The 22262-nt window shown below is 66.0% G+C and overlaps 2 protein-coding genes across 2 annotated transcripts; one reads left to right on the top strand and one right to left on the bottom strand.

Annotated features, from left to right (window-relative positions):
- Positions 1-700: 700 nt before the first annotated feature.
- On the bottom strand, positions 701-3733 carry PSMB4 (proteasome 20S subunit beta 4). The gene is made up of 7 exons (XM_075524689.1): positions 3565-3733; positions 2945-3151; positions 2389-2535; positions 2127-2208; positions 1920-2036; positions 1337-1425; positions 701-842 (listed from the first exon to the last, which is right to left on the bottom strand). Exons 1-7 carry the CDS (start codon positions 3684-3686, stop codon positions 830-832), a joined length of 777 nt encoding a protein of 258 aa, XP_075380804.1. The 5' UTR covers positions 3687-3733; the 3' UTR covers positions 701-829.
- A 6383-nt stretch (positions 3734-10116) lies between these two features.
- CGN (cingulin) lies at positions 10117-20310 on the top strand. Its single transcript, XM_075524688.1, has 20 exons — positions 10117-11160; positions 11335-11435; positions 11673-11742; positions 11961-12056; positions 12344-12495; positions 12817-12958; positions 13042-13254; positions 13617-13765; positions 14041-14182; positions 14268-14468; positions 14714-14920; positions 15005-15262; positions 15768-15938; positions 16049-16210; positions 16753-16842; positions 18071-18154; positions 19017-19135; positions 19227-19335; positions 19459-19622; positions 19697-20310. The coding sequence occupies exons 1-20, from the start codon at positions 10135-10137 to the stop codon at positions 19836-19838; spliced, it is 3798 nt and encodes a 1265-aa protein (XP_075380803.1). The 5' UTR covers positions 10117-10134; the 3' UTR covers positions 19839-20310.
- Positions 20311-22262: the final 1952 nt, after the last annotated feature.

Here is a 22262-nt window from a genome sequence, read left to right as displayed (position 1 = left end):
CTGTCCACAGGTGGCTTTTAAAGGTTGACCAAGGCTTTTTACCAGTCTGGATCAGAATTCTTGGTTGTCAGGATTACAGCTGCTTGCAGGAGAAACACGGTACGTGCCGCACCTAAGTCTAGGTTGCTGAAACACCCCAGGGGATTACAGTGTGCTGCCCGTTAGAGATGTCACAGTTCAGTAGCGCTTTCTTTCGCTGGGGCAAATCTTGCGCATTTAACTTAAGATGCAGCAAACAGGTACCAGCCAAGACCAGTGCTAATCCTGGAGTCCCACGGGAAAGCACTCCAGCCGCTGCTCTGGAGCTGTCCTGTCTAACCTTACTAAACAGCTGTCCTAACCTCTACCAAGACGAGATGTGGAGAAAGCAAGCATTGGCATGGTCATCTCCAGCAGAGAGGAGACCAGGGATGCTAATTAGAGGTCGTTAGGGAGCGCCTTGAGCCAGTTCATACGCACACACTTGATCCCTATCGGATAAAGGGACTGCCAAGTCAGACACGGGCGGAGGACGGTGTATTTACTTGTTTAACAGCGTACGGTGCCTACCAGAACCCCAGTCAAGAAAACAACAAAAGCGTTTTTTTTTTGCTGCCTTTCTCCAGCAAAAAGGCGGCCTTGCAGCTGTTAGTAACCTTCACCGCCTGAAACTGGGATGGAGTTTGTGGGGTGCTCCCAACCCTAGCACAAACACACGGGCTTGTCTTAACAGGTTTATTTCTTTTCCAAAACAAGTCAGATCAGAGCCTCAGCAGAAGTAACGGACTTACAGCATACATAAAGGGCAGTAACGTGGACACAACAGCCTGGAGCAGCAGCTCTTCGGAGATCATTCAAAGCCACTGCAAGAAGATATTTTGATAAGGTCAGGATACTGCACAACCCGGATGCGGTCAACATCGGCACTAACAAAACCAGCACGTTCGCTTTGATCAGGCGCTGCCCGTCGGTGACATCTGTTCTGAGGAAGCGCAAAGGCAGCCAAGCAGACGGCACATCACCAAAAGCTTTCCCGTTCCTGAAGGAACTTGGGCTAACGCCTTCAGGCCTCGGTTGTAAAGGAGAGAGCAGCCAGGCAGAGCGGAGCCCGAAGCTGCCTCCCGGCGCGCAGGGAGCCAGTGCTTCCTCCTGCTGGCCGCACTCCCCCAAATTCAAGAATCTGGTTGCAGCAGGGATGAAGGAGACTCCTACTGAAGCGTGTGGCAGGGGCGTTATCCTGCCACGGGTGCGCATCACCCACCCTTTATTAACCACTTTATTTTGTGCCCTCGGGCTTTGCCGGGACTGCCGACTCGCAGACTAAGAGCTCAAAGCGTGTGTAGTCCATGGGCATTACCTGACAAGGTGTGCTATGTCCCAGTTGGCTTCCAGGGTCAGGGGTCCTTCCACCTCCACGCCTTTCTCCGTTGCAATAGCGACTTCATACTGAGGAGAGAAAACAGTGACGGTTCTCAATAAAGCCCGACTTCCATACTGGAAATTAAGACGGGCCCTGTGAAAGCTCTAACCAGCAAGAGTCAGTAATAACAGCTGTCCTTTTTAAACAAGTTTGTTTTAACCTGGCTTTGCATTCAGTAATGGTTTTACTTTTTCCTTGGTGGGCAAGTTGAGACAGCAGTAAATAGAAACACTTCCAAAGCTAAAAAGATTGCAGCCTCTGGGTGCTACAACTGCAGCGAAGGGAGAAGTATCATCAGATCTAAGAAAACACCAGGGATGAGCGTCGCTCGGACTCAAACAGCTCTTCCGAGGCTGCAGGACACCTTTGCTAACAGGATCTCTTAATATACCTCTGCCAACTGGGGAGTTACTGCAAGCTTTCCCGCGGTCAGAGGCAGAAGACGGCCTGGGGTGAAGCCCGAGGCGCGCAGCAGGCACACCAGCTCTCCAGTCAGGGCACGGCAAAGCTGGGCACTTACCCTGTTGAACGATCGAGCGTCTCTGTAATACAAAATTTTCATGCAACGCTCAATCAAGTCACGGGCCTCCTCCTTCGTCAGGCTGGGTTTCTTCTCCAAGACTTCTCTCATCAATGGCTGGGGAAAAAAAAATAAAATGCAATAGCTTGACAGCTCAGTCACCCCGTGCTGAGGTCGCTTTAGCAGCTGAGCAAGAGCCTACTGTACCTGAGCTAGGTACGCTCCGTAACCCGTAGCAAGCGTAGGGGCTTCGTAGGCCACGCCGAGCATGTCCACATAACCTAGGAAGCTGAAGGGACAGACCTGTGAGCACAGTGGCTGCACAGGCAGGGCTGCGGCGGGGAGGGACTCGGCTTTTGAGCAGCTACACCCAGCCAGAGACCTCTCTGAATCCCGTGCCGTGAGAAGCAGCCCCAGGGAGGGACGCACAGTAACCATTACATGCTCCACGTCGCTCGTCCTCGCTCACCTCTCGCCATTGTAGTAGCCTCCGATGACAACGGTGTTCCAGAGCGGATTTATCTTGGACCTCCGGTTGTACATGACCCTTGTCAGCCAGGAATGGATGGCTTTCGGGCTGTAACTGTGACCATCTCCCAACAGCTCCTCGTCAATTCTAATTTAGGGAGAAATTTCACCCAACTAAGGAAAGCTGGAAACCACCCACATAAGCAGCCCACCTCCAGCGGGACAGAGTACCCTCCCGCAAAATCCTCGTAAGGTCTTGTTTCAAAACAGCCTGCAAGAGGTGAATCAGCCAAAGGCCACAAAGAATAACTGAAACCGTTTCTCCACAGTGCTCAGCAGAGAATTTGGAAAAGACACTTGTACCAAAGGGATCGTCAAAGGACAAGGGGGATTTTGGCTCAGTTTTGTCCCTGCTCAGTGAATACATTTAATTACATTTCAGTCCTTTGAGGGCTGGGAAAAGAGAGCAGCACGGCATGAACCACAGCACGGTCAGGGCTCGCCTGGCCTGAGCTGCAAGGGACACGGCCGCGGCAGCCCGGGACAGGAGAACTTACACCATCTGGTCAATGATCTGCTTGAGGTACTGGAAGTCGGCGTAGTCGCCGGACGCCCCCAGCATGGTGGTGTCGTTCACCTTCAGGAGCCTGGAGATGCTGCGGAAGCGGGCCAGGGAGCCGTAGGAGCCCATCATGTCTGCAGCGATGATCACCCCCCCGTCGAACTTCACTCCCAGCACCGAGGTGACCGTCACCATCGGGGTCCTGAAGACCCAAACGTCAGCGCTGCCCCGGCACCAGCGAGGCCCCGGACTCCCCCAGGTCCTTACTCCTTGAACACTGCCTGGCCCCTGCCCTCCCCAGCCCTCTCCCTGCACCCCCAGCCCCGTTTCTTCCATCTCAGCCCTCTCCCTGCACCCCCAGCCCCATCTCCCCACACCCAGCCCCTCTCTGCTCCCCCAGCACCGCCCCTCCCAGCTCCCCAGTTTCTCCAGTCGCCCCAGTCTTCCCATCCCAGACCCCAGGACCCCTCCGCTCCATCCCCAGCCCCTCTGCTCCCTTCCATCTCTCCGCTCCCCGTCTCCCAGCCCCCACTTCAGGCCCTGCCCTCTCGGTCCCCCACTCCCAGTGCCCGCATCCCCTCCATCCCCGGTCCCCTCAGCCCCTCCCGCACTCACAGCGTCCGGGTGAAGGGCAGGAGGCCGGTGGCGGGGCCGGGCACGCCGGGAATGTACGTCTGCCCCGGGGCCGGGCCCCCGGCCCAGAACGGCGGCGGCGCCCGCGCTCCCCCGACCTCCATCTTAGTCACGGTGCGGCCCGCGCTGCGCAGGCGCGACGGAAGCGCGGCCGCTCCCGGCCGCCGTAGGCCGAGGCGAGGCGGGACGGCGCCACCTTGGGAGTGGCCAGAGCCAGCCGGGAGGGGAGGACAGCGTCGGCGCCATCTTGTGTGTGGCGGAACGCGCCTGCGTGGGCTGTGGATCGCCCCTCGGTGCCGGGTGCGGGAGGCCTCGCCCGCGCCCCCGCCGCAGGCCGGGGGGTCCCTCCGCTGTCCCTGAAGGATCGAGGGCCGCAGAGGCCCCTCGGGGGGACGGGAGGGCCTGGGACCGTCCCCGCCACACCCTGTCCTGGGGGGCCGCAGGGACGGGCGAGGCGGTTCAGGAGCACGAAGGTGCCGCTGCCCCGGACGCCGCGCCCGCTGCCACGGCCGCAGCTCCCTCCCCAAGATGGCGGCGCTCTGCCGGCGGCACCAGCCGCATCACGTGATCGCCCTCCCGGGGCGGGCCGTTAGTCGGAGGGGCGTGGTTAGGGGCGTGACAGAACGGGTCTGGCCCCGCCCCGGGGCGGGGCCGGGCGCGGCGCGGTCCAACGGGCGGCCCCGGGGGCGGGGCCTGGGCGAAGGTAACAGGTTGCGGTGGGCAGCGGCGGGGAGCGGAGCCGGCGGCGGGCGGTGAGTGCGGGGCGGCTCTGCCGGGGGCCCTGCCCTATGGCAGCGCCTATAGGGGCTGGGGCCGTAGGGGCTGCTGTCCCGGCAGGGTGTCCTGCCCCACGGCAGCGCCTATAGGGGCTGGGGCCGTAGGTGTTGGCCTTCCTAGGGTGTGCCCTGCCTTATGGCAGAGACTATAGGGGCTGGTGTCATAGGTGTTGCCCTTCCTGGGGTGTGCCCTGCCCTTTGGCAGAGCCTATAGGGGCTGGCACTATAGGGGCTGTTATCTCTGGTGTGTGCCCTGCCCATGGCAAGGCCTTTAGGGGTTGGGACTGTAGGTGTTGTCCTTTCTGGAGTGTGCCCTGCCCTATGGCAGAGCCTATAGGAGTTGAGGCCATAGGGGCTGTCCTTCCCGGGGCATGCCCTGCTCTATGGTGGAAGCTGTAGGGGCTGGGCCTGTAGGGGCTTTCCTTTGTGGGGTGAGCCTTACCCTATAGAAGATCCTATAGGGGCTGGCTCTACAGGGGCCCTTATCCTTGGCATGCGCTCATCCTATAGCAGTCCCCATAGGGGCTCTTCTCCCCAGGGTGTGACCTGCCCTATAGCAGGTGCCATAGGGAGCCCCCAGGCTGCACCTGTGGTGAGGGACCTAGGCTGTTCCTGTTCCACAGGCTCTCCTCCATCGGGGATCTGCTGTCCCTTATAGCTGTCCCTTATAGCTGTCCCTACAGGAACTGCCTTTACCTGCCCCCTATGGGACTGTCTTTCCGTGAGGGATCTGCGTTTCTCTATAGAAGTTGTATCTGCAAGTGCTCTTGTCCTTTGAGGAGGGGTCCCGTACAGGGACCCTATAGCATCCCTCCATAGGGCCCTCTGTAGGGGCGGCAGCGGCCGTCCCCGCTTCTCCTCGTTAGTATGGAGTTAATCACCCCCTGCCTCGTCTCACCGCAGCCGTGGGTCGCAGGAGGGCGAGTCACATCCCGGGGGGAAAAGCCCTTCGGAGCCGGCGGGCGCCCGGGAGGCTTCACAGGGGTGCGGAAGCGATGCGGGTGCTGCGGGCCGGGCCCTGCCCCTCGCAACGCGGCGCCTCCTGAAGCTTTAATGCGTGGAGCTGCCCTACTTCGCCAGGCTCCCGGGGCGGTATTTTTAGCAGCCTGTTTAAATAAGAAAGAAAAATCTAGGGCTTGGGTGTCTTCCCCGCTGCCATCTGACTTATTCGCCGCCTCGAGACGTATTTGCGTCCGGAGGTCCCCCGCGTGTGGGTCGCGCTAACCCCGTCCCCGTCCGCTGCCCGCTGTCGCAAGCTTTTGTTTGGGAGGGTGTTTGCGGCTTGCTCCGGGCTGGCTTTCCTCTCCCACCACCCCGACCAGTCGAGCTGGTTTGGAGTCCGGCTGGGTTTCCATCTCCATCCCCGGAGATAAGGTGCCGTTTGCCAGCAGAGCCCCTCGCCCGCTGCGTCGTGGCTGCGGAACTCGCAGCGTCTCCCCTCAGCATCTTCTTTTTTGGGGGTGGGAGCTGCAGCATCGCCTCCGAGGGCGCTGCCCCGGGTTTTGCCCCGGGTTTTGCCCCGGGTTTTGCCCCGGGTTAGCGTGACGTCTGTGTGTTTGCACGCTGGGTCTTGTGTTCGTGCTGCCCGATCTGCCCTGGGGATCGCGCCGATGGGGGGGGGGAGACGGGGGTCCCTGGTTCGGGGTGAAACCAGAGCACCCGAACCCTGCAGCACTGGGGACTCGCTGGCTTGTGCGGATCCACGTTATGCCCCTGGGGCTCTTCCTCACTCCCTGCCAGTGTCTCCCGGGAAATATTTATCCCCACGAGCGCGCGGATCAAAATAATTCTGGTTTCAAAGGCACGACTTGCTTGGAAACCAGCAAACTGATCCGATCAGTGCCGCGGTAAACACCTTACGGCCTGGCTTGTGCCGCGCCGGTGGTCTCGGGGTGCCGCAGCGACGACGGAGAGCTTGGTTTGGTTATGGGTCTGACCCTACGGCCTTGGGCTGCAGGGTCCCGCAGGAGGGGACGGGGCTTTTGGTTTCCAAAACGGGGCCCTGGGAGAGGCAGGGAACGGGATTTTCCAGTACCTGGGTTGATGATTAACCTGAGGGCTCTGCCTGCGGCTGGGTTGGGATGCGAAGGAATTTGGTTCTTATCAGCTCCCGTGGGAGCCCCAGGGGACATCGCCTGCGGGGCGACCCTTATCCCCCGCAGACGTCCGGACATCCCCCTTCCAGCCCCCGGCGCGATGCCGGCCAGCGTCACGATGAGCCCGTCTCTGTCGCGTGACGCAGCCGCATGTGCCCTGGTTTCGGGTTCCTCCGACCCAGCCGGCAGCTCACGGTTCACGTGCTCGGCCGAGGATTTATCGGGGTTTCGGGCTCTGGAGTTTGCGGGAGAGCAGGAATAGCCGGTCTCTGCCGGTGTTGGTGCGGGCTGGCCCGGTGACAGGCAGGGCGCAGGCACGGCGTGTGCTGCCTGCGCCCGAAATCAGCCCCGGACTTTGGCCCCGAGCAAAACCAGGGCTGTGTACAAACACGGTTGAGCAAGCAGCCTTGCAGGTGAGCAAAGCTTTGGGGAAACCCTCGGTGGAAATAGCCTAAGCCGTGCCGGGAGCCAAGAAACAGGTGACGGGGGAGAAATGCCGGGTTTGTGCCTCTCTGCTAGCCCCTGCCCCGCGATGTCAGCCTGGACGCGAAGTGCTTTGGGACAGTCCGACAGCTTTTGCTCGCTGCGCTCGGGGGGTGCAGCAGCCGCCCGACCCGACCTGCTCGGTTTGGACCGAGGTGGCTCGGAGATGGGCTCCGGCTTCACCGCTAAGCGGTGCCGGCTCCTCGCCGGGGTCCTGGTGCGCGACCGCCCGCGGTCGAATTACCTGGCTGACCTTGATGGAGGAGGATCAGCCCGACCTGGCAGCCATCGCCTTTCCCACCCAAGTGTTTTCGGTGCTGGACGGGAGTGGGGAGCCGGGGCGAGCCGCGGGAGCACAGAGCCCCGCTCGGCGTAGGAGCCCTTTTCCAGCACCGCCTGCAAATTGCAAAACAACTTTCTGGGTTAACGTCGTCGGCACAAAGGGCTTATTGTGCCGCCGATCCGGGCGAGCGGAGCTGGCCACCCGCCATCCCCGGCGCTGCCGGCCGGCAGCGTGATGCCAGAGGTGCGTGACCGCCAGCAAGAGACCTCTCCTGCCGGTTCGCTGCCTGCTCGCTCCTGCCAGCTCGGCTCTCGCCTTGGCCGGGCGCAGGACCCCCGCTGCTCTGTGCCGTCATCGGTGCCGGCCTGACCTGCGGCAGGGTTAAGGTGTGTTGGGGCACAACGCACGCCCCGGGGACAATAACCAGCCTATTTTTAGCCCTGATTCTCCATCCCTCCTGCTTCCAGGCTCCTTCCCTGCGGTTTCCAGTGAAATCTCCTCCTGGGGCTGTGTTTCCAGCCTGGGGCTGGGTGTTGCTCTCCCACACAGGAATGCGATCCGGCTCCAGCCCTTTATCTGCAAGCTGGAGCCCTTCCAGGAGGAGGGAGGCATTCCTGGGAGATTACTGGCCAGGCCTGGCTCACCTGCTTCCTCCCGGCTCCCCAAACGCCCGGCCCGCGCTGCCGGAGCCTCCCAAAGCCGGGAGCAAAGCCGTGCACCTCGAGCCGGTGCTCCCTTGGAAAGAGCAAATGCTCCTCTGCCGGGTCCGGTCCTGTGCCGCCTGGGTTTGAGCCCGGCGACATCCCCAACCGCATCCGACCCCCGCGGTTATCTGCCACCTGGTTCCCGCTTGTGCCAGGGCGGGGGCGGGCAGTGGAGCAGAGCCGCGTCCTTTGCCGGTGGCGGTGATGCTGGCACAGCCGGCGTTTTGCTCGGTGAGCTCCTGCCCCACTGGCAACGCCATGGGAGGATGCCGTACCGCCGTGATGCCGCACCGCCCCTTGCCGCCCATCCAAAGGTCTTCCCAAGGCGGGTGCTGCACCCAGGGCTCACGGATCCTGCCCCGATAGCAGCCGGGGCCGAGCCCTCTCCCTGCCTGGGCCGTGCCCCGTCACCAGCCGCACTTTGGACGCTGGCAGCCGTGGAAAATTCTGAATTTTGCTGCCGAAGCTGGTTCCCTCTCCTCGGTTTGCCGCTGCGGGTTGGTGGCCGTCCTGCTCCTCCCAGACCTGCCGTCCCCACGGCTCGCGGGGGATGCTGCGGCGCCGGAGGGATGGGACTGATGGGATTTGCTTTAGGAGCTCTCGCTGCGGGCGCTGGGCTCAGGGTGTATTTATAGAGGCTGGTATCTGTTGCTGATCTCGTTAGCTGTGCACCGTGCAGGGATAACGAGCTCATGAGGTGGGGGCTCTTCTCCCATCCCCTGTGCCGGCTCCTGGGCTCCTTCGCCTGTGAAACCAATAGCCGGTCCCTCGCCTGCTGCTGCCCTGCAGCTCCTGGTTGCTGCCCTCGCTGCGGGGTCTGGGGAGGGACGCAGGGGACCCGAAGGGCTCGTTGTGACTCCGGCAAAACGGGGGAGCCGCAGGAGCCGCCCCCGCCGAGTTTGGCCGGGGGACGGGAGCAGACGGCAGCGGCGGGGAGCTGGCAGGGCCGGGGAAGCAAACGGCTCGTCCTTCCTGGCACTGCCCGGCAGCGTCTGCCCGGCACCCGCTGCTGCCTCCGGCCCACGCTGCTGCTGCGGGCCCCGCATCGCCGGCGCCTTCCGTCCCTCTGCGGAAAGCTGGGTCCCGTGGCAGCAGGGCTCCGGCTCCGGCTTCTTCCCCGGGATGGACACGGGAGGAGATGCGGGCTCGGGGTTGACGCGAGGACGTGGGAGGGCCCAGCTGCGCTGGGCGTCCCGCTGCTCCATCCGCATCCGTGCTCTGTCCCTGCCTGCCCCCCGCTCCGGGCTGGGGCAGCTTTGGGGGCGATGTCCGGACCTGAGCTGAAAGCCTGTGGTTTGGGGGTTGCTTTTTTGTTATTCTCCACGCACGGGATGTGTTTAAGCATCCCCCTGCCTGGATCGGGGTCCCCTTGTGTCCCGGGGTCCCCCAGGGACACCCTCCGGGGACGTGGGTGCAAGCTGAGCGCTCGGCACCTCGCATCGCTCCCGGCATCCAGTTTATTTACAGCAGAGAAAGGAGCCGCTGCTGCTCCCGGTGCTCGGGGGGGTGACAACAGAATGCCGTGGGGCTCAGGCGCTGATCTGGGGCTTTTCCATCACTTAAACCCCCCAGGTGCCTATACGGGAGCTCAGCTCCCTCCGTGTCCTCCGCTCCTGCCGGTCTCCTGCCGGCTGGCATCGCCCTGGGTGCCGCCGGGACGAGGGGGAGGGTTACATCACGCTGTTCCCAATATGTCACTGCTCATATCTGTCCCCTCCCCACGGGACCCGGGCGGCTGCCCCGGCCGCGGGGACAGTGGGCGCTGGGGGTGACGCTGAGGGACGCCGGAGCTCCGGCTGCAGCGAGGCTGCGGCGTTCCGCAGGCAGCCGGGAGGCAGCGGGAGCGGAGCCCGGCTGCGGAGCCCAGCTGGGATCTCTGCCTCCCCTCCGCGTCCCCGGGGTCCTGCCACCAAGGGCGAGCGGGAGGAGACGTGGTGAGGGTCCGGCCGCCGATGCTGCGCGTGGGGTGGGGGGGTTTGGCTCTCCCTGCGCTCCCCAGCCTCCCCCGGGAGCGGCCGGGCGATGCCGGTGCCGGCACAGCAAGCCTTGTCCCCGTCCTGTCCTGGGGACGCTGCAGTGCTGGCACCGGGTGTCCTCTGGCACTCGTCCTTGCGGGAAAGCGCTGCCGGACCCTCGCCGAGCGCCGTCTCCGATCCGAGGGTGACTCTGCCCCCTCTCTCCCCCCAGGACCGCTGTGCTGAGCCCCGGGGATGGAGTGGCCTGCGAGCGCGGCCATGGCGGAGAAGCAGAACCCCGTGGACTACGGCGTCCAGATCCGCTTCATCAACGACCTGCAGGAGCCCCGGAGACCCCCCAAGGCGCGGGGCAAGCCCGGCTCCTACGGGGTGGCGGTGCGGGTGCAGGGCATCGCCGGGCAGCCCTTCGTCGTCCTCAACAGCGGCGAGAAGGGCAGCGACTCCTTCGGGGTGCAGATCAAGAGCGAGGGCTCCTACCCGACCCCCCCCGCCGGCCCCCAGCCCTCCGGCTCCGTCAGCTCCGACTCAGACCTGCCGGAAAACCCCTACGCTGGGCGGCAGCCCCGGCACGGCTCGTCCTACAGCACCTCGGACGAGGAGGCGAGTGGCGTCTCGGCGACCGCCCGTCACGAGCCCAAACCTCCACCGGGCAAGCGGCCGCTCGGGGAGGAGCTGCGGAGGACGCAGTCCCACGGGGATCTGCTCGGTGCCACCACGGTCGAGCCCTTTGCCACCAGCGCTCCCCAGGCCAGCGGCAGCCGGCAGCACCGGGCTCTGGCTGACGGCAAAAGCAGCAGCATGTTGAACATTGCACCGGAGCGGAGCAAAGCCTCCGGCTCAAGGGCCGTGGCCCAGGACCCCTGCTCGGACACGGAGGCCGCGGTGGATGCCGGTGGCAGCGACGTGGACACCAAACCCCTCTCCTCGGTGGATTCGCTCATCAGCAAATTCGACGGGAAGATGCAGCAGCGAGGCCGGGCGGCCAGGAGGGGCCGGATCCCCTCAGAGGAGAGGAAACGCTCGCAGAGCCTGGACGGCCGCGTCTCCCACCGCGACGTGCCGGATGCCGGGGAGCTGAGCGGTGCCCAGCGCCGGGCCAGCGGCGTTCGTCCGCAGCCCTCGGTGCCCGCCGGCAGCCTGAGCCGCCCGAGCAGAGCCGGAGGGATGGAGGACAGGGGGACGAGGAGCCAGCGGCTGAACCGGGGTGTGGAGGACCCCACGACTGAGCGGCTGCAGAGCAAAGCCCAGGCGGAGCTGCAGGTACCGGGGGGGCCGGATCCTGCTGGGATCACAAGGGTCACAGGCTCCTTAACCGAGGGCGAGACCCGCCCTGGCACCAAGGCGAGCACCGGCGTCCCCCGGAGCGGCGGGACCTGGGGCGGTGGGGGGACTCGTGTCCTTGCTGGAGCTGAGCTTTTTTATCCCTCGCGGCAGCTCAAATGCACCCCGGACCTGCTGCGGGACCAGCGGGAGGTTTCCCAGCCCGGCAGCGGCGAGCACCCCAAGGAGCTCATCTACGGCATCCTGAAGGAGGGGTGAGCCCCCCAAAGCCCCCCCCCGAGCCCCTGTTGCTCCCTGCCCCGTTCCCAAAGCCCCGGTGGCTGCGGCTGGGATGCCGCGGGGCGGTTTGGGAGCGGGGGTGCCCCCGTAGCCAGCTGGTGCCCGGGATTTTGGGGGAGCGAGCGGCAAAGCGCTGGGGGTGTTCCCGCACCCCGGGCTCGGCCGTCCCCCCGCTCCGTCCCCCCCTCCCCAAACTCTTCTGACGCCCGCAGGAGCAGCGAGAGCGAAATCTCGCTGAAGAGGAAAACTGCCCGGCTGCTTGAGAAGATGCAGGAGCTGGCGGTGAGTCGGGGCCATCCTGGTGCTGCTCCTGCTTGGGGGGAGACCGGTCCCCAAGCCCCCCCGGGGGCTCCTGCCTTGCCGGCACCGTGTCCCGGCACGCCGGGGTGGGACCCCGGTGACACGCGGCTGACAGGCGGTGGCTGGGGACCGAGCCATGGCCCCGGGGTGGGGGTTGCGATGTCCCGAACCCAGCGAGTGAGCCCGGGGGGGGTCTCCAGGTGCCTGCCAAGGACACGGCGTGTTCCCAGCCCCAGCACAGAGAGCTGGCCAGGAAGGTGGAGGAGCTGCAGGAGAAGCTCGACGAGGAGACCAAGGTGAAGCCAGGCAGAAGGTTAGGGGGGTTTGGGGGACGCCAGGTCGCAGTTTATGCCCCTGCTCTGAGCCCCCTTCACTTGGGCTCGGGGGCCCAGGCGAGACCCGAGTTTTCTCCCGGTCTGTTTTACGCCCCGCTGGGGTCTCTCGGGGATGCTGGGGTGCAGACGTCCTTCCCGTCCCCGCCGGAGCTGGGGAGGATGCTGGGGAGGGGGACGGGGAGCATCGCCGAGGTCGCTGGCGGCTCTGCCCCCAGGAGGGGACCTAACCCCTGTCCCCTCGCCTGCAGCTCCGCCAGAAGCTGGAGCTGACCAGGGAGCCGGGGAGGAGCGGCTCCGCTCGGGCCCTGGAAGCCCGGCTGCAGGAGGCCGAAGGGGAGGGCCAGCGTCTGCGGGGGGCCCTGGAGAAGAAAACCCAGGAGCTGCAGAGGAGTTCGCAAGAGTAGGAGCTGCTCCCGGGGGCTGCGGCCGTGCTGCGGAACGCGCCAGGGCTGGGGACATTCGTCCGTCCCCGGTGTGGGGATGCTGACGGAGGGCGGGGGGGGCATCTGGAGATGCAAAGGGGGCTGGGGGAGCGCGGGGTGGGTGGCTGTCGCCCCCGCTGTCCCCGTCCCCTTTGCCGTGCCAGGTCGAGCCGCCCGCCGGGGTAGATGCTCGCGGGTGGGTGCTGCAGCCCCGGCCCTTCAGGGCGCAGATGCGGCCGGGGTCTCGAGCAGAGAGCGGGTCCCTGCCAGGCTGTGAAGGGCCCCGCACCGCCCTCCAGGCTGAGCGAGGTGAAAACGGCCAAGGAGCAGGCGGAGACCCGGCTGGGCGACTGCGAGGAGCAGCTGCTGGCGATGCACCGAGAGCTCGACCGCCTGCGCAAGGGCTCCGGCACGCCCCCGGACAGCGAAGCCTTGTACAAGGTACGGCGACGGTGGCACCAGGGCGTGAGCGTCCCCCCCCTGCCGCTTCGCTGGCACCGAGCCCGGCCGTCCCCTTCGCCCAGGAGCTGCTGGAGGCCAGGGAGGAGCTGGAGGAGGCCCTGAGCTCCAAACAGCGGCAGGAGGAGCAGCTGCGGCTGCGGGAGCGGGAGCTGACGGCACTGAAGGGAGCCCTCAAGGAGGAGGTGGCCAGCCACGACAAGGAGCTCGACCGCGTCCGGCAGCAGTACCAGAGCGACATGGACCAGCTGCGGCGCAGCATGGAGGACATCTCGCAGGTCCGGCCGTGAGGAGGGCCGCTGGGGAGGGACGGGGGACGGGGCCTTGCTGGCTGCGGCTGGGAAGGGTCTTTGCTTGGGGTTGGTGTCCTTGAATTCCCCCTTTAAATGGTTCTGAGCTGGAAATGGGGTTTGTGTCCTGCCCCACGCTCGCCCCATCGGAGCATCCGTCCGCCCCGGCTCTCGGGCGGAGATGCTGGGGGGTGAGCGGAGCCGGTTGCGGCAGTGTGGGGGCTCCCCGGGCCCCTGCGTGGGTTCCCTGGGCTGGTTCGGGGGGCATTAACCGGGGCAGGACCTCAACACCCTTGGAGCATCCCGTGAGGATGCTGCTCTGTGGGTGAGCGCTCGATGCTTCGATCCAGGATCAGGCCAGCCTGGAGTCGGAGAGGCAGAAGATCAACGCCGTGGTGAGGAACCTGCAGCGGGAGCTGGAGGAGAGCGCGGAGGAGACGGGGCACTGGCGGGACATGTTCCAGAAGAACAAGGACGAGCTCCGCAACACCAAGCAGGAGTAAGTGCCGGGGCTGCGGCTGAGCCAGAGGCGCGAGCAGCTTTCGGGGAGGTCCGGCTGCTCGTGCCCATCCAGCATCTTTCCTCCAAACCCCATTAAAATGGGCCGGGAGCTGGGACGGGGCTGGTTCTCCTCCTCCTCCCCCGGGCACATGGGGAGGAAGGCGGCGGCCGAGCCGGGTGCCGCTCTCTGGGCACTCCGGGACCTGGGAACGGGGCTGCGGGGCACGAGGGCGCAGGGATGGGTTCGGGTGGCCTCATCCTGCCCCTCTCCAGGCTGCTGCAGGTGAAGCTGGAGCGGGAGGAGTTTGAGGAGGAGCTGCGGGAGCTGCGGGAGCGCTTCGCAGCCGCCCGGGAGGAGGCGGACCAGGCGCGGAGCAGCGCGCTGGACCCCGGCGAGCTGGAGGCACTCAGGAAGGTGGGTGACGAGGGAGGAGGCACGCGCGGCGCCGGGCACCGCGTCCAGCGCCAAGGGTCCCCGACCGCCGTCCCCTTCGTCCCAGGAGCTGCGGCAGGCGCGGGAGGCGCAGCGGGAGCTGGCGGCGGAGAAGCAGAGCCAGGAGGAGCTGCTGCGGCAGCGGGAGCGGGAGCTGGCGGCGCTGAAGGGCACCATGCGGGAGGAGACGTCCAGCCGCGACGAGGAGCTGGAGCGGTACCGCAGGGACCTGCAGCAGCTCCAGGAGGAGCGGGACGAGGCCACCAAGGTGAGCACTGGAGAAAGGGGTTTGCCCCCGCCCAGCCACGAGCCGAGGAGCGATCCCCACCGTGGGCTGCCCTCGCACCTTCTCGCGAGCCCCAAATTTCACAGCCATGGGGCGATGAGGCAAACCCGCAGCCCCGGATCCACCCGCCGTGGGCTCCTCCCAATGGATACAAGCCCAAATTGCCCCCCAAAACCCCCCCGGCTCAGCGGCTGGTCCCGGGTCCCCCCCACGTGGCTGCGTTGCAGGCAAAGGCATCCCTGGAGAGCGCGCGGGAGACGTCAGAGCGGGCGAGGAAGACGGTGGAGTCCAGCCTGCGGGAGCTGCAGGAGCAGAACGATGACCTGAGGAGGAAGGTCCTCGGGATGGAGACGCAGCTGAAGGAGTACGAGCGCTTGGGCGAGAACTGGGAGGGCTCCCAGGCGCGGCTGAAGGAGAAGGTCACCAAACTGGAGGTACCAGGGCTGCAGCCGTTCCTTGAGCTTCCCTGAGCTGCTCCCCTGCCGTGGGAAGGAGTTTGAAGAGCTCCCTCCTTGCAGGCAGAGCGCAGGCAGATGGAGGAGTCGCTGGGCGAAGCCACGGAGCGGGAGCAGGAGCTGCTGATGGCCAAGCGGTCGCTGGAGACCCGGCTGGAGGAGGCACAGCGGGGCCTGGCCCGGCTGACCCAGGAGCACCAGGAGCTGAGCGCGTCCTACCAGGACGAGCAGCGGCAGAAGGAGCAGCTCAAGCGTGCCAAGAGCGAGCTGGAGGAGCAGAAGCGCCTGCTCGATCGCACCACGGAGAAGCTGAACAAAGAGGTTGGGGCGCCCGGGTGCCTCTGGGGCTGCTTGCACCCCCAGGACCCCCGTCCCACGGGGCATCGTGTGCCGTGACGCCCGGTCTCTGTGCACGGGATGGAGATCTCGCCTCGCTGGGTCAGGGGAGGGATGCAGGGCTTCGGGCACGGATCCGGTTTCCCTGCAGAGCCAGCTGGGACCGATCCTTCCCCGGCGTCCCGGGAGGCTCCGTAAAACCACGCTGTCCCCAGGAATCAGCATCCCCTGGTGTCCCAGGGCCGCGTTGTCCCCTACCCTTCCCCAGGCGGCTCCTGCAAGAGCCCAGCGCCTGCTCGGAGCCCGGCGTCATCCGGGCTGCTCTGGCAGGGCTTGCGCCCCTCGCCGTGACGCTCCTGAGCCCCCCGGGGCAGAAACGTCCCCCCAGCCCCATGCCCACGGGTATCTTCTCCCATCTCGAGTCCCATCAGCTCAGGACAGGGCGCGCAGGCCGGTCCCCAGCTCCTGACCCGTCCCCGCTCTGCCGCAGCTGGAGCAGATGACGGAGGAGTCGCACAGCTCGCTGGCCGTGCTGAAGTCGCAGCTGGAGGAGTTCAAGGAGAAGTCGCGGAAGGAGATCACGGACTCCCAAAAACAAGCCAAGGATCGGGGCGCCGAGGTGGAAAAGATGCAGTTCAGCATGGGGCGGCTGCAGGACGAGGTACGGCGAGGGCCGGCGGGTCGTGGGTCCCCACGCTGCCCGCTCCGTCCCTCCGCGGGGAGCCCGGGGACACGTCTCACGTGGGGACGCCTCTTCCCTCGGCGCCGCAGGTCGCCCGGCTGAAGCAAGCGCTGCAGGACAGCCAGGCGGAGCGGGAGAGCGCGCTGCTGGATAAGGAGGTGCTGCTCCAGCGCCTGCGCAACCTCGAGCAGGAGATGGAGACCAAGAAGCGCTCCCAGGACGATCGCTCGCGGCACATCAAGGCGCTGGAGGTGGGGAGCGTTGCGTGGCACCCCGAAACCGCTCGCCCCGTTCCTGCAGTGCTGTGTGCTAACAGCAAGGGGCAGAGCTCGCCCAGCCATCCTCCGTCCCACGGCCGCCGTGAAAGAGGAGTTCCGCAGCCTGGCAGCGCTGGGGGGGGTGTGCTATTGCTAAAATTAATATTTATTAACTGCCAGCGCAGCCGGCTTCGTTTCGGCTCTGTCCGCCGTTGCCCCGCGGCTTGGCTTGCCGCGGGCTGTTGCTTCACGGGTTATTCTCCCCCGATGGGGCGGTGGGCGCGCGGGGGTCTGCGCAGCATCGAGCTGCCGGGTCTCGTATCCGAACGCCTCCCTTCTCCTGCCTCCCGGGCTGTGGCGGAGCCTCCCGGGCCGGTTGGGCTTTGCTGGGCTGGAAGCGCTGTGGGAGCAAACCCCCTTCCCCCGGCATCCCAGCTCTCTGGCCCCGGCTGGCCCGCGCCCCTCCTGCCGCCTGTCCCCCTGCCCGCGGGGACCCCGAGGCCCGCGCCGACCCCTCTGGTCCCGTCTCCTTGCAGGAAAAGTCCAAGCACCTGGAGGTGGAGCTGGACGAGGAGAGGACCACAGTGGAGCTGCTGACGGAGAGGGTCAACCGGAGCAGAGACCAGGTAGGGCAGGCGGTGCCGCCCCGGACCCGGCTGGTGCCGTGGCAGAGCCCCCCGCACCTCCGGCCAAATAGCGCTGGACAACTCGGGTCCTCGGGTAAAACTGGCCGCTGGAGTTAAAACCCCATTAATGAGTCGTTAGCGAGCAGCCCAGAGCCGTCACTCTAAATACAGTCGAGATGACGGTGTCGGAAAAGCTGGTTCGGGCGCGAATGGAAATTACACGAGCTTGGAGCAAAAAAAAAAAAAAAAAAAGAAATCCCCTGAAATTACAGGGTGAGGTTTGTGTTTGCGCAGGAAGTTGGGGCTTAAATTACGCCGCTCTCCGGGCTCTCCCCTCCCTCTTCACCCACCTGCTTATTACCTTCAAAGCCGGAGCCGGCGTTTGAGCTCTGCGAGCGGGCGGGAGCTGCCTGCCGAGCCTCCCGGGATGCGGTGGCGCTGGGTTTCACCAGGATCCCGGGACCGGCAGCTCCTCTGCTTATAGCCCGTCTCCCTCCTGCCCCGCCGGCATCCAGCCTGGGGCTTGGAAAGAGGATTCCCACCCCGCGGGCTACGGCGAGCCAGTACAACGGGTGGTTTTCCCATTTTTCCATCTGGGAAATGGGCACGTCCCAGGGGAGACTTTTCCGGTGAATCCTGGACGCGTCTGAAGCACAGGGGCCGCGGAGCAGGGATGCGCGTGCAGCCACAGCTGGGTTCGGCTCAGAAGCGGCCCTGCCGGCTTTCGGGGCTGCTTGAATAAAATCCAAGCGATTTTTTTATAGAAACTCCAATTTCCTTCGCTTTAAGATACCGCACAGAGCTGCGTATTTCGCCTTGGTCAGCCTGAAAGAGGCCCCTGGGGCAGTTCTGGTTTTGCTCCATCGGCGGATCAAACCCATTCCTGCCCCCAGCACGGCTGTGCCGCCGTGCCCCGCAGTGCCGGGCGGAGCTGGGAGCACAGCCGGGTCCCCAAATCCCAGTCCGACCAGTTTACACCCTCCAGCGGAAAATTGCAGCCCTTGTCTCTGGGCTGCTCGCCAGAACGGCAGTCACTAATTTAGGAAGGAACCTAAATCCTCTCGTCGGGGGTTTTTGGTGTCGCCGATAGCGGCTGCGTGCCGTGGGACGGCCACCGTGCGGCCGTTGGGTGCACCGAGTCTACACGTGCTCTGCGGCACCGGCGTCACGGGAAGAAGTTGTGGCGGCCCCGACCTCTCGCCGAGCGAACGCGTGTCCTTGTCCCCAGATCGACCAGCTGCGGGCAGAGCTGCTGCAGGAGCGCTCCAGCCGGCAGGACCTGGAGTGTGACAAGGTCTCGCTGGAGAGGCAGGTAAGGCTGAGCCGCGGAGGGGATCCAGCCCGCGGCCGCGGGGACGGCCGGACCCCTTGTCCCGGGAGGGGTGCTCCTCTCCGGAGCACCCAAGGAGCTTTTTCTGCCGTAAAACCGTTCCCCCTCCTCCTCCCTGCTCTGGATAGGGCCCGTCCCAGCCTCCCCACGCCCCATCCCTGGCCGGAGCGTCCTCGGAGCCGTCTGGCACCGCCCCGGGGTGGCATTCCCATGGGAATCCCCCCTTTCCTCGCGGCTCCCCACCAGCCTGCCCGGGCTTGCACTCCAAACCCTTCGTTACCTAACCCCGAGCTGGCTCTTAACGAGACGGATCGATGGGAACTACGCTCCCCGCGCTGTTCTTGTTCCCGGTGCGGAGCTGCCGCTGCCAAGAAAAACACGGGGCTCCTCCCGCTGACGCCGCAGGGCCCAGCCCGGCCCAGCGGCAGCCGCCATCGTTACCGCCGCCCGGTTGACGAGGCTGGGGCGATGCCGCTGTGCGGGATGGGGAGAGGAGCTGGTTTTTGTGGTGCTTTGGGGGATTTTTTTGGGCAACGAGGGTGCTTAAGAGCAGAAATTGGGGAGCTGAGGGGGGACGAGCATCACGGAGCTGGCGGGGGCTCTTGCTCCCGGTGGTCCCCGGTGCATCGCTGTCCCCTCTGGTCTCGCCTCGTGCCCCGGCTGGTGCCGGCGCGGCTAATTGCCGTTACATAACCCGGCTCGTTACCTCTGCTCCTTGGGGAAGGGTTTCTGGGCCCTGACTCACTGCCGGGATTTACGCAAGCGAGGCTCCGAGCCTTTCCCACCCGGGCTGGGAGCCCCGCGGGGGGTGACGGGGACGGCTTTGGGGTTTTCTCTCCGGCAGAACAAGGAGCTGAAGAGCCGCCTGGCCAGCTCGGAGGGGCTGCAGAAACCCAGCAGCAACGTCTCGCAGCTGGAGGCGCGGGTGGAGGAGCTGCAGGACAAGCTGCAGGCGGAGGAGAGGTACCGGCCGTGGAGACCCCCGCCTCGAGGGGTGCCTTCGCCCTCGCCGGGTGCCAGCCCGGCTTGCCCACGACTCGTCGTTTCGCCGTAGGGAGAAGAGCATCCTGCTGTCCTCCAACCGCAAGCTGGAGAGGAAGGTGAAGGAGCTGACCATCCAGATCGATGACGAGCGGCAGCACATCAGCGACCAGAAGGACCAGGTGGGTGGCGGACGGGAGCCCTCGGAGACGCCGAGCGGCTTCGGGACCCACCTAAGGGACCCTCGGGTGCTTGCCCTACACCGGCCGTCCTAATCCCATGGGAACTGCCCCGTCTCCCCGCAGCTGAGCCTGCGGGTGAAGGCCCTGAAGCGTCAAGTGGACGAGGCGGAGGAGGAGATCGAGCGGCTGGAGGGCGCCCGCAAGAAGGCGCAGCGGGAGCTGGAGGAGCAGCACGAGCTCAACGAGCAGCTGCAGAACCGCATCAAGGCGCTGGAGAAGGAGGCTTGGTAGGGGACGCCGGGCTGGAGGGGGTCCCAGCCCCGTCCCCGGGCGAGGGCTGACCCCTCTTCTCCGTCCCCAGGCGCAAAGCCGCCCGCTCGGCCGCCGATTCCTCCCTGCAAGACGACCAGCTCAGCTCGGATGAGGAGTTCGACAGCGCCTACGGGCCCTCCTCCATCGCCTCGCTGCTCAACGAGGCCAACCTCCAGACCAGCTCCTGCTGACGCCCGCCTGTGCCGCCCCGGCTGCTCCACCCCGGAGAGGAGCCGCGTCCCGAGAGCCGCGCAAGGGACCGGCCGCGGATGCAGCTGCTCCATGCCGAAACTCTTCTACTACCAGCGCCGTGAAGGAAGGTGCCGGTCCAAAAGCGGTGGGATGGGGAAGCCCCCCGGATGCTGTCTCGCCTCTTTGTCTCATACGGGTCTCAGGGTGCGTTTGCACTGTGGCTTTTTGCTGGCTGGGAGCTGCCCGCTGTGGCCGGTGTCCCCCCTGGTGACCGGGTCCCACCGGGACACCGTGGCCGTGGGGTCCAAGACGCGGCCCCAGGGGACCAGGCTCCCCCGGGGGCAGCGGGAGAGTGGGGCCGGAGGGGCTGGGGACACCCACGGCTCCGGCCACCCTGGTTTATTTTTATATGCAACCGCCCTTTGTCCCCCCGCTGCCCTTTTCCCTCTCCAAGTGCTATTTTAAATAAAATCAAGCATTTTAACGCCTGCAGCTCCTCGTCCATCCGGGGCCGGAGGGACGGCGCAGGCTCCGGCACGTCGGGCTGTGTGGCACCAGGCTCCTGCCCAGCTCGGGGAACACAGCTCCTTCCCTGCTCCGCTGGATCTGGCCTGGAGATAAATCCTCGTTATCGCTAATTAACGAGGATGGGAGTCTTGCCAACTGCTAATTAGCTCCATTGCGTTGATTGGCAGGTGGTTACCGCAGTTCCCCTCCGTGGCCTCGAGCCGGGCCGAGCTGGCTCCAGCCCTGAGCCAGCGCGGGGCTGGGACGGCGCCCGGGGACCTGGCCAGCCCCGTCCCTGCTGCCTCAGTTTCCCTTCCTGCGCCCTGGTGACGTTTAATGGGGATGGAGCCAGCGGGGATGGACACGGTGACGACACCAGGGACACCCCTGTCCCCTCTCCAGTCAGCACTGGCTGTGTCTCTGCGTCACCCCCGCCCAGGGCCGTGCCGGGCTCAGCGTGCCCGGCCCCTGGCCCCGCACCCACAGCGTCCCCGCTGTGGCTAAACCGGGCCGGCACAACCGGTTCTGCCCTCAGCTCCTCCCGGACACGCGTGTCGGAGCTGAGGTCAACCACCGTCCCCACCCTGTGCCTCGGTTTCCCCCGTGGGCACTGCAGCGGCTGGTGGGGGGCTCGGGGGCCGTGGGGAGCCCAGGGGGAGGAGGCGCTGGCTCCCGCGGCCGAGCGTGACCGAAGTTTGCCGCTCCCCAGCCACCGGCAGCCAGCCCCGAGGAATCGACACCCTCCAGGCTGCAGAAAATCCCGCTGCCCCAAACCCCCCCGGGACGGGGTGTCCCCACCCCGGGGCTGGAGCGTGTCCCTGGCCGGCAGGGCTGGGCCGGCGGTGAACCTGAGGCCGGCTGAGCTCATCACACTGGTATGTGGCAATTAGTGCCCGGCACAGAGGACGCAGCCGGCTCTCCCGGGCTGCCTGGCGTGGCACAGGGACACCCGCCCCACAGTGCCCGACCCCCAGCACGGGCACGGGGGCTGCGACACCCCCGGGCTTGACCCCGGTGTGCAGCCGGCGACCCTGCAGCTCTGGGTGGGGGCACCCCCGGCACCTCCCGCCAGGCTGGGCCGGCACCCGGGGGCCAAGCATCCCCCAGGCATGGGGGGATCGGCCCTGGCGCGGTTTGGGGCACCATGGCACAGTTTGGCACGGCACGGTCTTGGCATCCCACTGCTGGGTGCTGCCGGGCAGGCCCTGGCTGGGTTTGGCAGGGACGGCAAGAGATCGGCAGAGCTTGGGGGGGCTCGGCAGGGCTGCTTGGGGCTCGGCACGGCCTTGGCACAGCTCAGCATGGCTCGGCACGGCCTTGGCACGGCTCGGCAGGGCTTGTTGGGGCTCGGCAAGGCCTTGGCACAGCTTGGCACAGCCTTGGCACGGCCTTGGCACGGCTCGGCAGGGCTTGTTGGGGCTCGGCACGGCCTTGGCACGGCTCGGCACGGCCTTGGCACAGCTCAGCAGGGCTTGTTTGGGCTCGGCACGGCCTTGGCACAGCTTGGCACGGCCTTGGCGCAGCTCAGCAGGGCTTGTTTGGGCTCGGCACAGCCTTGGCACAGCTCGGCACGGCCTTGGCACGGCTCGGCAGGGCTTGTTGGGGCTCGGCACGGCCTTGGCACAGCTTGGCACAGCTTGGCACGGCCTTGGCACGGCTCGGCAGGGCTTGTTGGGGCTCGGCACGGCCTTGGCACGGCTCGGCACGGCCTTGGCGCAGCTCAGCAGGGCTTGTTTGGGCTCGGCACGGCCTTGGCACAGCTTGGCACAGCTTGGCACGGCCTTGGCACGGCCTTGGCACGGCTCGGCAGGGCTTGTTTGGGCTCGGCACAGCCTTGGCACAGCTTGGCACAGCTTGGCACAGCCTTGGCACGGCCCGGCCCGGCCCGGCGCAGCGTGCCACTGGTGCCGTGGGCG

Source organism: Mycteria americana, chromosome 25, assembly GCF_035582795.1.
Source record: "Mycteria americana isolate JAX WOST 10 ecotype Jacksonville Zoo and Gardens chromosome 25, USCA_MyAme_1.0, whole genome shotgun sequence".
Taxonomy (NCBI): Eukaryota; Metazoa; Chordata; class Aves; order Ciconiiformes; family Ciconiidae; genus Mycteria; species Mycteria americana.
The sequence above is the reverse complement of the archived record's forward strand: the minus strand, read 5'-3'. Positions and strand labels throughout refer to the sequence as shown.